Here is a 13,481-nt window from a genome sequence, read left to right as displayed (position 1 = left end):
GCTTACTTTCTCTGACTGTTGTAAAAGGATGCCTAGTGCCCAGGTTCATTGCACCCCCCACCCCCCACTTACCCAATCTATTGCTGTTCAGGTACTATTCAGTACTCCATTTTCCCACCAAAATGGAAAAACACTCATTTATATGTTGTTTAACTGTATCTTGAACATTGTCAGTTTTAGACATCAAATCTCACTCACAATTTCTACAAATGTTATACTGCTAATTTAAAGATATTTGAAATAGTGGAAGGCTCAGATAACTGTTAGACTTCACTATCATCAGGTTGGTGGATAATTGATTAAATAACCTACTCAACTAATAGTTCAAAAGAAATGGCTTTCATTCTGCTGTTCCTTTGTAAGGATACAACTGTAGTTTAATTATTTAACAGTAACAGATCTTGTTAAAGCTTTAAATTTGCATAAAGAATACCTTCAGTATGTTTTTAAAAATTGCTGAGTTAAAATGTTGCACATTCATCCTTGACAAAGAAATTGAACAATTATTAGCAGGATCCTGAGGAATGAGATTGGATTAGATTGAAAAGGATGTTTCATGTTATGTCGGAAACTATAACTAGGAGTCACTGTTTAAGAGAGATGGTGGTTTTCTCTCAGAACTCATGAGCCTTTGAATCTTTCTTCCTCTTTAAAGGGCAGTAGAAATATTTCTTAAGGCATTGATGAACAAAATTGAAAGATTACAGAGGGGAGATGGAAATGCAGGAGTGAGGGGGTAGTCAGGTCAATCATGATCTTATTAAATGGTGAGGTAGGTATGAAGAACTTCATCCTAATTCATATTTTGTATTGGTCTTTGTTTATTCTGCTTTTCCAGCATAATTGTTTCAAAGGATTCTAGTTAGATATGCAGGAAAATAAAAGAATTTTCAATGATGCATCAGATAAAATTTACAATGTACATTGTCAATTGTGAAGAATTAGTTTGAAAGGAAACAGAATGAGAACGATCAATAACAAATGAATCACTTAACTATTATCAGGGGTTCAAAATTCTGCACACAATAGGCGAGTGATTTTCACTTACACATTGCTCCTCCATTTATTTTATTAAGATTTCTTTACTTGCATACCACATAATCTAATAAAAACGGATTCATTGAGCTGATCCAGTTACCATCAGACAATTCAGTTTTGCTAGAGTACATTTAAGATTCAATATATTTCACAAACCAATTATTATAGATTTTAGTGGACTGCTGACATTCTACCTTTCTCTAAATTCCGCACTAGAAGAATCATCTGAAAACTCTGCTTCTGCTGAGCTTTTCCTACTGTTTGACCTCCAAGATGAGGAGACTGGAAGCTCTTCTGAAGACATTGGCCTTGGTCTTTGTCCGATCCCCGATGGTTGATGCAGCCCCGCTGCTTGCTCCTCACTGCTAAGTACTCCGATGATTGCCCTGATAGTCGCTTCGTCTACCTGAGTCCAAGGTTTTGATGGAGCTCGCATTCTCCTCAGGAACAGACTGTGCCATTTCTGTCGTAACTGCAAGATAAGACTGGCTGCCTACAGCAAAATAAATGAGTAAAGAAAGAAAGCAGTGAAAACTAGTGCATCTTGTTTGCTCTACAAATGATCTCAAAGCAATTTACAACTTAAGGATTACTTCTGCTTTTTTTTTTTAAACTTATCCTATTCTGGGCACTTGGCCATTATTGGAGAAGCCAGCATTTAATGTCTGTAACAGCTGCATCAGGACTATGCCTCTAACTGAGTGAGACCCTACAAGAGAAGAGATCTTGGACTTTGTTCTATGGTATTTGGAGGTTGGGAGAATAAAAATGTGTAACGCACATTTACTGCAGTTGTTGTCCTTAAATACTTTCATAGATAAGCTCTATTTTAAGATTATATTTCTGTATATATTATGTAAATGTTGCAGAAAGGACATTAAGTAAACTACATTAGTTGATTACAATAAATAAAGGGGTTTAGAAGAAATTTCACTTAAAGTGGGTTGTAACAGCATTCTTTCTGTAACAGACATCCCTTATTGGTTCTTTATCCTGTTCAGCTTTGACAATTTGTAGGGATAAGATATTTTGAAGTTGACAGGTATATACATCATAATATTAACAACTGCCAAAATTGCTACAGTTAATATTTTCTACTCCATAACCTATCAATTATATCTTGGCTCAGACTTCCAATTACATTCATACTGCCTCAGATTACTTCAAAAAAATTACACTTCCTTACATGTCCTAAATTGCAAATTAGTTTAAATATTGCCCAGCCGTGTGCAACATATCCCCTTTAAGCGAATGTCCAGACTTTGTAATAAAAACATACTAAATCAGATGCTGGGAGAACAGAAATAACCTACAATAAATTGTTACATTGATCCTCACAGCCACTTCCATCTATTCAAGATTTTCATGTACCCAGCTCCCTTTGTTGCCACCATAATGATAACACTTCAATCTTAACAAATCAGCTATGATGGAATGACAGAGCAGACTCGAAGGGTTAAGTGGCCTAATTCTGCTCCTATGTTTTATGGTCTTACTCTTACCAGATTTCATGGAAATTTGAGAACATGGGAAATGTTAGGCAGTTGGATCTGAAGGTACAGCTTTTATTTGTCTGCTGCTCCTAAAACACATTTTATTCAATTAAAATTATCACATGCATTGTTTAAACCTATCTACTTTTATTTGCACAAGCCTATATATTAAAAGAAATTTGGGTTTCAGTTGATGATGTAGAGGTTGAACAAAAAGAAACTTATGGCTGTGTACCTTTTAAACTAACCCCTTCAAAGACTGCTAGTTTAAAAATGGGATTCCAATGCATCAAATAGATCAGTATGCAACACAAGTCATTTAAGACATTGCCTTTGAGAAGCTGGCAAACAACAAATCAGATATTCAATACTTTATTTTCAATGGGGCAGACATGGCAATCATCACTTATTATCAGAACTTACCTCCTTAAGTTGCATCAACCCAGGATAAGGATATTGAATATGAACCTGCAGCAGTTCAATCTCTGTATAAAAGCTGCAAGATTCAAGGCCATTGTTATGATCCTCTACCACAGCCCTTTGAACTTTATCTATGGGCAGTCACACCAAACACTGTGTGCACCTCCTGCAACTGTCTGATAACAATGACTGCAAATCATTGCAGTAATGGCTATCTGGAGAAGACAAATCTCAGCGTTGTATTCTGCATGCATACTTCAATAATAAATTTAACCTTTGAACCTTTGAAAACTGCCCAATTCAAAATTCAGAATAACAGTTAAATGGAGGAGTATAATAAACAACAGCTGGGTTCCACTTCAAAATTTAGGGTTTCAAGTTAAAATACTGATCATAAAATATAAATTAGTAGATGTCCTTTGGTTCTGCAAATATATTTTCTTCAGTGCAAGAAGTCATATAAGTACAAAGAAGAAAAACACAACAGTTCTACACAGAAAATCAAATTAGATTCCAAAATAGCCCAAAGATCATTGATTCAATTAACATTTGATTTAAACATTCTATTTTGGACAATTATCCATTTATGCCAATTAAATTAAGTACTCGATCATGTAAAGAAGCCTGTGAATTGCCTATATAGGCTAAGTGCTGGGATTGATTCTACTTACGTACGGTGGAGAACATTCTGACTATCCGGTATAGAGGCACCCATGCACAGCATCAGTCAAAGCTGCAGAGGTTTGTAAATTCAGCCAGCCCCCTCATGGGCACTAGCCTCCCCACCATTGAGGACATCTTCAAAAGGCCTCAAGAAAGCAACATCATCATGAAGGACCCTCACCATCCAAGACATGCTCTCTCCTCATTACTACTATCATGGAGGAGGTACAGGAGCCTGAAGACCTATACTCAAAGTTTCAGGAACAGCTTCTTACCCTCTGCCATCAGATTACTGAATGGACTATGAACCCATGAACACTATCTCACTATTTTGATCTCTCTTTGCATGATTTATCTTTTATATATTCTTATTGTAATTTATAATAATTTTCATGTATTGCACTGTACTCCTGCCACCAAACAACAAATTTCATAACACATGTCAGTGATCTGAAAAACCCATTCTTTGATGAGGGAGACGAGGTTAGAGTTGGGTGTTGCCTTTAAGAATTCATGAGTCAGTCACATGATCTCCCAGGCACATCAAGACAACCAATGGCAATCAGCAGCTACTGCTGGGAGGGACTGCCAATGCTTTCATCATCCGGTCATTAATACAAACTGTAAAAAGACAAGACCATAGCACCGAATCATGTTTACATTTTGCCAACCAGATAAAGATCCATTACTGCCTACTCTGTTTCATGCTAACCAAAAAATCTTCCACACCATAAACTTCTACTTTCCATCAGCAACCTTGATGCTTTGATGCTGTACCTCATCAAACAAGTTTGTGGCCTGACACCTTTATTCTCAACATGTTGCTTCTTTCAAGGAACTCCAATGAATTGGTTAAACTTGATACAGGTCGACCTTCACTAATCCGGCACCATTGGGACCTGAGGAGTGCTGGATTAGTGAAAATGTCGAATTACAGAAGGATCACATTAAGCAATAGCTAACTGCCTCAACATACCTTTAAAATATTATGTAAATCAGTACAAGTTAGATAATAATGAAACAGAAATTAAATGAGTAGCAAGTGAAATTTTAATAAAGAAATATACAGTAATGTACAGGCATAGATAAAATAAAGGGTACAGGTAAATGCACAGGAATTAACTTATACATAAATGTTGAGCACTTCCGCTTCCAAAGTGAGACGTTTAATATACCTTCAGGCAAAATTACATGTCTGCAAGTGTGGGGTTGTCAGGATCATCAACATCTTCATCTTGAAACATGAGTGAAGCATCAGGAACTGGTGCTGAAACTGGTTGGTGGCAGCACATCTGGGTGAGCAGAAGTTGATGGCACTGGATTTTGAAGTGTTAGCTCCCCTGTTGCACTTTTTCTAGCAATTTTTTGAACGTATCTTCCAAGGTAAGGTGTTTCATATATTTTGCTCTCTCTCTCTCTCTCTCTCTCTCTCTCTCTCTCTCTCTCTCTCTCTCTCACTCTCTCTCTCTCTCTCTCTCTCTCTCTCTCTCTCTCTCTCTCTCTCTCTCTCTCCTCTCTCTCTCTCTCTCTCTCTCTCTCTATCTTATCCTGCAGCATATAAACACTCATTATTTCTTGCTCAGTTATAAAACATCATTGCTCTAATCCTTTAAGCAATTCACTCGTCAACTTAATTAGCCTGTCAATAGAAAGTCTCTCTGTTACAACTTCCTCATCTTCATCACTGCCTTCTCATCCAATATCTTCCTTCTCTGGATGTACAACCATCTACACAATTTCCAAGTCAGTATAATGATGAACAGTAGGCTCACCCTCATCTATATTCATCCATTCTTCAACATTGTCATCACTGAACCTTGATGCAAGATCCTTGGCAGCAGGATTAGTTAGCTCTTGAGCAAAGGAAAGCATTCATGTATCATGTGTTTTTCCTCGGAAACTCGAAAGCCTGTAAAGTCATTTTCAGTGTCTTCACCAGGTGCAGACTCAAATATTAAACCTGGCCATAATCTATGCCAACCATTTTTCAGTGTGGATGGCTCTACAGACCTCCAAACATTAACAACACAGTAAATTATCTCTTTCATATTAAAATCCTTTATAAATTCCTTTACCGGCCTGCCGGCATTAACTGCACTCAAAAGGTACCTCACAAACAGGGAACGATACTTCGACTTGAGAGAATGTAATACGCCATTGTCCAGGGGTTAATTAATGGCATACAGTTAGGTGGCAGGAAGATACCAAAAACATTGTTTTTTACCAGGAGTTCTGCTTTTGGGTGTGCTGAACAGTTGTCTAAAACAAGCATTATCTTACAGTTGTGGTGCAAGCCAAGAGTCACAGTGAGCTCGCGCTTCGGGAACGAAATAATTTTCAAACCATTCTAGTGTGATGCTAGTTGTAATCCATCCATTTTTGTTAGCATGGTAAATTACAGGAAATTGCATCATACCTTTGAAGGCCCTGGGCCGTAAACTTTTGCCAATGACCAGTAACTTACAGCTGTGGATTCCTGCAGCATTAGAGCAGCCAAACAAAGTCACGCGATCTCTCGATGCCTTACACCCTGTTGGCGATTCTGCATTTGCTGTTGTTAGCGCTCTTCTTGGTGTACATCTCCAATACAAAGCAGTCTCATCAGCATTGTATACCTGCTCGGGGCTTAATTTTTCATTGGAGACTAACCTGGCAAACTCGTCAACAAACTCTGCTGTTGCTTCCTTGTCTGCTGAACATTTTTCACCACACACTACACAAAAACCGTAAGCCATGATGCTACTTGAACCGATGAACTCAGCCTTCACTATAGTCACACTCATAATCTAGTCCTAGTTCTTCAATGAAACACTTTTGCTTGTTCCTTCACCATATCTCCAGACAGTTCAACACCTTCACTTACATGAAGATTAAACCACATTATCAGCACTTTAATCTAGTTCCGAACTTCTTCCATCTTTCATTGTTTTTCTTACGCACATCTGTTTCTTTGAGCCACTATCAGCAAAAAAATGTAGCAGTTTTTCTTTCCGTTTCTTTATATCGTACACTGTGGAAGAGCCAATGTTGTAACACTCGCACAAGCTTTTCACCAATACACCACTGTCCAGTTTTTTTTTTAAAGAGTTCAACCTTATCTTTAATGGATAATGTGCAGTGTTTTCGCTTCACAGCACAAGGTGCATTTCCTTTACTCACTGGGGCCATAATTGGGGTCAAAAAAGAGCAAGTGATATTAATAAATGCAGGAAAACAAGCAGGGATCGCCTGTCTGTGATTACAAGAACAGGCCAACACGTGAACAGATCTAGCACAACCAAAACAAAGCACAGCAGACTGGTACAGTGGCCCAGGAAATTTGAAATTACAGTTGCGTGGAAAATTTGAAATCAGTGCAGGACTATCGAAGGTACTGGATTACAGGTAGTCAGATTAGTGAAGGTCGACCTGTATTTCCTTTCATAAGACCATGGTGACTTTGATCAGTTGCAATACTTCTCATCATGACTTCTAATATATTTTTCTATTTCACACATGAAACTCACTGGCCTGTAGTTCCCTACTTTCTGATTCTCTCCCTTTTTAAATAAAAGAGTTACATTTGCTATTTACCAATCTAATGGAACATCCCCCAAACCTAGGAGATAATTGAAAACTAAAAACTTTGCATCATCACATGAAGCAGTTCTTAATACTTTATGAAATCAATCAAGAACCTGAGAATTGTCAATCCACAACTCCAACTGTATCACTAACTACTGAACTGCAAGCTTGACCTCTCTGACATCCTGATAGTTTTACAATTAAATGTACCAAAATCTTGAGATTTTACTTTTAAAAATGCAGAACAATGGACTTTTAGATTGCAAATTATTATATACAAAATGCAAAATCAGAATAACGTCTCAAAGGGTGAAGTTACAGTGGAAGAGCATGTTCCTAAATCAGGTTAGCATGTTTGTACACCAATAAATCAACAAAAAAACATAATTTCTTAAATTACTTACTTCTGGATCTATTCTAAAATTCAGCCATTCTTCCAGTTTCAAAGTTGCCATCTTGGAAGTGGATTTGTCCTCCATTTCACTGTCACTACTGTCATTGGTGACACCATCTACTATACATAATATTGGATGGAAAATTTGTAATAAAGAGTCTTTTGGTTTCTTCTGCAGAAACTGTGGTATGAACTAAGCTTAATATATTTCAAGTATTGATATGAAGAGGTTATCATAAGATGTCAGGCTTGATACAGCGAAAGCACCCTTGTGGGTACATCCCAAATGAGCACGTAATCTAAACTGACAACTCAGCATGATACTGACAGATTGCTGTTACAGATCACATTTACCAATTAACATTAAAGCAATGCCCAACCTGCTGTCTCAGTTTATAGTAAGAGGCAAAATTGAATTCTCTGTTTTATCCAAACATTAGTTTCTCAATCATTTGGTTATCTCCCTGCTGTTTATGGAACCTGACCTATGCAGAAATTGACTTCAACCTACCCTCTCATTACAAGCAAGGCTACAGCACTGAAATACACAAGTGTAAAGTGTTTTGAGATGTCCTCTGAAAAGCCCTTCCACACTGCTTTGTGACAACTTGTGTTGTCAGAAATTGCTCTCACCGAACTTGATTAACTTTCAATTGCGTTTTTTTAAATAAAAGTTTACAAAAAGCCTAAGTGAGTTAACTTTAAAATTTTTGATGAAAATAATGGGTTTATGGTAATGTTTCTGAGTTCAATTGTTTTTTAAAGAAAGGAAAAACCCAGAAGATTGGTCAGAGTGACACAGGTTCCAATCAGCTAACTGCAGGGCATATATCAGCATGGTCCAGTAATGGAAAACTCTGCTCGATCCACTGGGGTGATCTTGAGCTTCCTGTCGCATGACACTTTAACTCTCAATCCCAATCCCATTCCCTTTCTGTCCAGTCTGTCTGTGCCCTCCTCCAATGCCATAGTAAGGCTTAATGTTAACTAGAAAGACAACATTTTATCTGTCAAAGCACACTGCAACCTTCTGGAATGAACACTGAATTCTCCCGTGTCTGATTAACTGTTCTTTCATTGTTTCCCATTATCATCCTTATATCTTTTTCTATTTCTATTACAGTATATGCCTTGCTAGCAATCAATATCTACGCCTCACATTGCCCTTTCTGTCTTAACACAGCTCTATCTGTCTTTCACCTCACTCCTGACCCCAAGTAATACTTTGCTGAATTCTTCCAGCACCTGCTTTTATTTCAGGATGATCCAGATTTGCACTGCATCTCAGGACAGAAGAGAGATCTGGCCCAAATGTCTTACTCCACATTATCCTTCTAATTATAAAACCTATAAATTAGGATCAAAAGAATTCTTCATGGCTCCCATTAAAACAAAATTTCCGTGTTAGCAGGATGTTGTACAAAATATATAAAATATGTAGCACATCATCTTTAATAGATAAACAAAATTCCATGGTGAAACATTTAATGATAATTTTTGTTGAAAAATGGAAAGTGAGTCTTCTTCAATGACTAAAGCTGACAACCAAAAATTCACAACAAATGGCAAAAAATTCATAGTGTGCATTTGTTACTATTCTGCTTCTGATTTGATTATAGTTTCAATCTGATGAAGGAATTACAATACTGAAGCACACTTTCTTTTCTCAGCTTTTACCCTTTAAATCACAAACTAGATTTGTACGTTGATTTCCCCGATACATTTCTGCTTTCAGCTGCGCAAACACATGTAGGTCTAAACATCATCCCACTAAGAAGGGCAGAAGAAAATCTCAAGGTGTTTATCGATGAGGAAAAACATAAAATTTGCTTTACTGTAATTTAATTGCTTCTTCATTCTCCTTATGTGCCATTATCTACACTAATCCACATCTGATTTTATCTGCCTTTGATCTCCCTTACATGCAAACCAAATTCAATCTATTTACGATCACTGCTGCTTTCTTGAATTCAATGACTCCCACAGTTAAGCAGAAAAGTTCAAAGAATGAAATAAATTATTATTTAATTGTTTATAATCTATAAAACACATTGCAAAGAGCTCATATGCCTGGCTTCAAACAAATTTTATTTGCTCTTTAAATTATACTTGGAGCTTCTAAAAAATAACTTAGATTCCAGAAATTTAAAAGGTACTTTACACCTAAAATTTATGACTATGTATATGTTACCTCGAGGGGAAGAAGGCTCTTGTAATGCGCTGCTTGACAGTCTAGCTGGACCACCAAATAAGACCACGGAGATTGGTGTCACAGTGGAACAACACCGTATATTAGCAATTCTGTGTGCTCTCGTCATTTCATCATAAACAAGCCAATCAGTGGGCAGTGCTTGAACAGCCACAGCTTGTCCATTTGCTGGTGGAATCTGGTACAAAATTGAGTCTACTATTAGAATTGTAGATTTATTATAGCACAAAATGAGGTCCACAGACACAATGCTAGCCAATGTAGTTCTGCAGATCAATGTAGTTGCTCTATTCATCACTTGCACCACTATACCCAGCTCCTCACACGTAGTCCTGTCAAATCTTTACTCTCAGATATTTATGCAATTCAATTTAAAATCCACCGTATACTTTTTACATACAAACTTCATTTTTTTGTTGAGATGAGGAATAAAAATGAAGTATTACAGATATTTGAATACAAGAGATCCTGCAGATGCTGGGAATCTTGAGCAACATACAACATGCTGGAGGAACTCTGTATGTCAGGTAGCATCTATCCAAGCAGTATATATGGGGGGGGGGGGGAATAAACAAGATGACGTTGCAGGCTGAGACCCTTCATCAGGACTGAAAAGAAAGGGGAAAGGAGTTAGTATAAGAAGGTGGGGAAGGGGAAGGAGTAAAAGCTGGCAGGTAATGGGTGAAGCCAGGTTTGGTGGGGGGGGGGGGGAAGGTGGGTGGGTGAGGAAGGGGGTTGACGTGAGAAGCTGTGAGGTGATATGTGAAATAATTAAAGGGGTGAAGAAGGAATCTGATAGGAGAGTACAGTGGACCGTGGAAGAAAAGAGGTGACAGGGCCACCGGAATAAGGAAAAATAAATATTTGAGAACAGTGATAAAATCACAATGATACTTCCTTAAATATAGATAGAATGTTTTTTAATTCTGAGTTTTGACAGATGCTGAAAGACTTCACAAACTAACCTTATAATGGCAAAAAAAAAGAGGTCCTACCTTCTTATATTGTGGTTGACTAAGAACTGAGGTAGGGTGAAATCTGACTTTTTTCTCTTTAGACCCAGCCAACGTTAAATTTTCTCGGTCAACATGGATGAGATTTGGGTACATTCCTGCAACTAATGCAGCTTTCACCACAGCCCAATTCTCAGAGTTTGTGTTTACATCTCGAATGTCACCTCCTCCTCGTGCCCTTACAAAACCTGGGGAATAATATTTATATTTAAATGGTTAAAGGAAAGCAATAAGGATTGATAATAATCATGTCAAACTCCAATGCAGTATAAGCAAAAGGATTGTTACATTAAAATCTAGCTAAACAGAAGTTGAGGGCAAATTTAATAAATACAAAGTTATCTTTATTTTATTTATTTGAAAGTCGCAACAGTGTATCTCTTGCTTCAGAGAGCTCAATCTCCTTACAGAAACACAAACTTTTATCAAACCAGGCAATCAAATATGATGAGCACATCCTCAGATTCCTATTGAGAAACATCCATGTACAAGGTGTGGCAAGAAGTGAATAATGATTAATGTCCTGGCATCTAGGCATTTAATACTTGATTCCCAACCACAAATGTGAAAATAGCATTTAGGTACCCAAGCTCTGTTTAGTTTAAAGATATAGCACGATAACAAGCCCTTCTGGCCCAACAATCCTGTGCCACCCAATATGTGACGCTATTACTGTTTGGGGTGTTGAAGTTCAAAGTTCAATTTCAATACCTCTAAGAAAGTTTGCACATTATTCCTGTAAGCACGTGTGTTCGTTCTGGGTACTCTGGATTTCTCCCATGGCCAAACATATATCAATTAGTAGGTTAGTTGGTCATTGTCAATTGTCCTGTGATTAAGCTAGGATTAAATAGGTGGGGTGCTGGATGGTGTGGCTCGTTGGGCCAGAAGGGCTTATCCCACACTGTATCTCTAAATAAATAAATAAACTGGTACATCTTTGGAATGTGTACTGTACAGACAGTACATATACATTCATCATAGCTTTTAGGAGTCTGTGCTAGTGGCAATTACCCACTATATATATGGGTCTATATAATGGGAAAATAATGCTAAGAATGAAGGCATTGCTTTGCCCTCTATAGCCTTTACATTTACATTCAATGTCCCTCTCTTCCCAACTCTCTTATACTAAATGTTTAAAAATTAATACTGTATATACTTAGAGATTCTGGTTATTATTCAATAAAAGTCCATTGAGCTAAACCATAAAAGTGTGCTGTCAAGTGTGATGGACAAGAGATAGATATTTTAACATTTAAAGGCACCATGAGGTCTACTTTACACAAACATACTTCCGAAAAAATAATTACCTCAATATTATTTAATCTGAATATACACATTATCAAGCACCACATTGAACATAGTTTATATAAATAATTTTGAATGTTGATCACAAAATAAAAAATACAGTAATTTAAATTACAGTATCAAGTTTTGTGATGGGTGGAATGCAAGAATGAAGTTAAATACATGATGGTCAAATAAATATTTAAAGGGTGTGGTATACTGTGAATGGTGTTGATGTTTACACCTTTTATAATTTAGATGCAAACACTGTTTACATTTTAAATGTAAAAAGTTAAGAATGGTGAAAGTTGTCAGTGGTTTTGTAGAAGAGGAAGGTGTCACTTCAGCTCTTAGCAATGGATCTATATGTACAAATACAGACAGACAGACAGACAGACATACTTTATTGATCCCGAGGGAAATTGGGAAATAATTGTAAAATAAAGGCAGAAATATACTGCATTGTGGGTATTCAATTGCTGAAAAAAAATCAAACATTGCTTTGGTTTTAAGATTTTAAAGAAAATCAGCATAACTTGAGATAAATATAGAAAATAAAAACATTTTTAAACAAATTTCTACAAATATGAAGAATAAATTTATGACACAGCATATATATATATATATATATATGTACCTATTGTTTCTTTTACAACCATTTTAGAACATTTCTCTGAAAATTGTTCCTGTGATCATGAGAACATATTTTGGGAATGAAAACAGAATAAGAAATTAGAAAGAATATCTCCCAACACATAACAAACTGTGAACTGCAATAGTGATTAACAGATTATTACCTTTCAGAATATTACTGCAGGCTACTGGTTAATAAATTTGAGCTTGCTTTAATGCCACCTCTAAAATGGATTTACCTGAAGCTCTGAGCTGTCCCAATAATTGTGTCCTCATGCCAATGATGATTTCCATCGTAGCCTGAGAAAGGAAATTCTTTTCACAGAATGCTCTCTCCCAGCCATCGCTGCGAGCCTTTTGCCAAGCCTAGCAGAAAAACATATATTTGAAATCAAAACAAATTATCTAAGCACACAAAAAAATCTAAACTTTCACATTACTGAATCAACAATCAGCAACATTTGGAATAGCCAAAAGCAAAACAAAACATCAGCATTCTTATTGTTATCAGAAATGTTCCTTACAGAAAATGAAATATTGTAGCGGTGTGCTACACGCAGCGCTGAAATAACGACACGTAGTCGGTGAGCTGCAGTTGCAAAAGAGGTTTATTCAAACTTCACAGCCTCGCTTTAAAGCCTTCCTGTTCCCGCCCTCCCCGGGCAGGAATGCTGTAGGGGGCGCATATTCACAGTCCCGTACCGCGCGCGGGCTTTTCCCCTTGCTGGTGAAGAAGGCCTGGCGCCCTTTTTGGGACCAGCCTC

At 37.1% G+C, this 13,481-nt stretch overlaps 1 protein-coding gene across 2 annotated transcripts in view; it reads right to left on the bottom strand.

Moving 5' to 3' along the window:
• Positions 1 to 13,481, bottom strand: part of ythdc2 (YTH domain containing 2) — an 80,260-nt gene that overhangs the window by 20,902 nt on the left and 45,877 nt on the right. The window contains exons 22-26 of one of the 2 annotated variants that reach the window (XM_073068640.1): positions 12,957 to 13,083; positions 10,777 to 10,982; positions 9,764 to 9,959; positions 7,583 to 7,692; positions 1,233 to 1,531 (exon numbers count right to left, since the gene is read on the bottom strand). In XM_073068640.1, coding sequence (XP_072924741.1) covers positions 1,233 to 1,531; positions 7,583 to 7,692; positions 9,764 to 9,959; positions 10,777 to 10,982; positions 12,957 to 13,083 — 938 coding nt within the window. The remainder of the gene's footprint in view (positions 1 to 1,232; positions 1,532 to 7,582; positions 7,693 to 9,763; positions 9,960 to 10,776; positions 10,983 to 12,956; positions 13,084 to 13,481) is intronic. The other variant, XM_073068648.1, reaches the window with a different exon arrangement.

This window comes from Hemitrygon akajei, chromosome 2 (genome assembly GCF_048418815.1).
Source record: "Hemitrygon akajei chromosome 2, sHemAka1.3, whole genome shotgun sequence".
Classification (NCBI taxonomy): domain Eukaryota; kingdom Metazoa; phylum Chordata; class Chondrichthyes; order Myliobatiformes; family Dasyatidae; genus Hemitrygon; species Hemitrygon akajei.
This window is presented reverse-complemented; position numbering and strand designations above follow the sequence as displayed.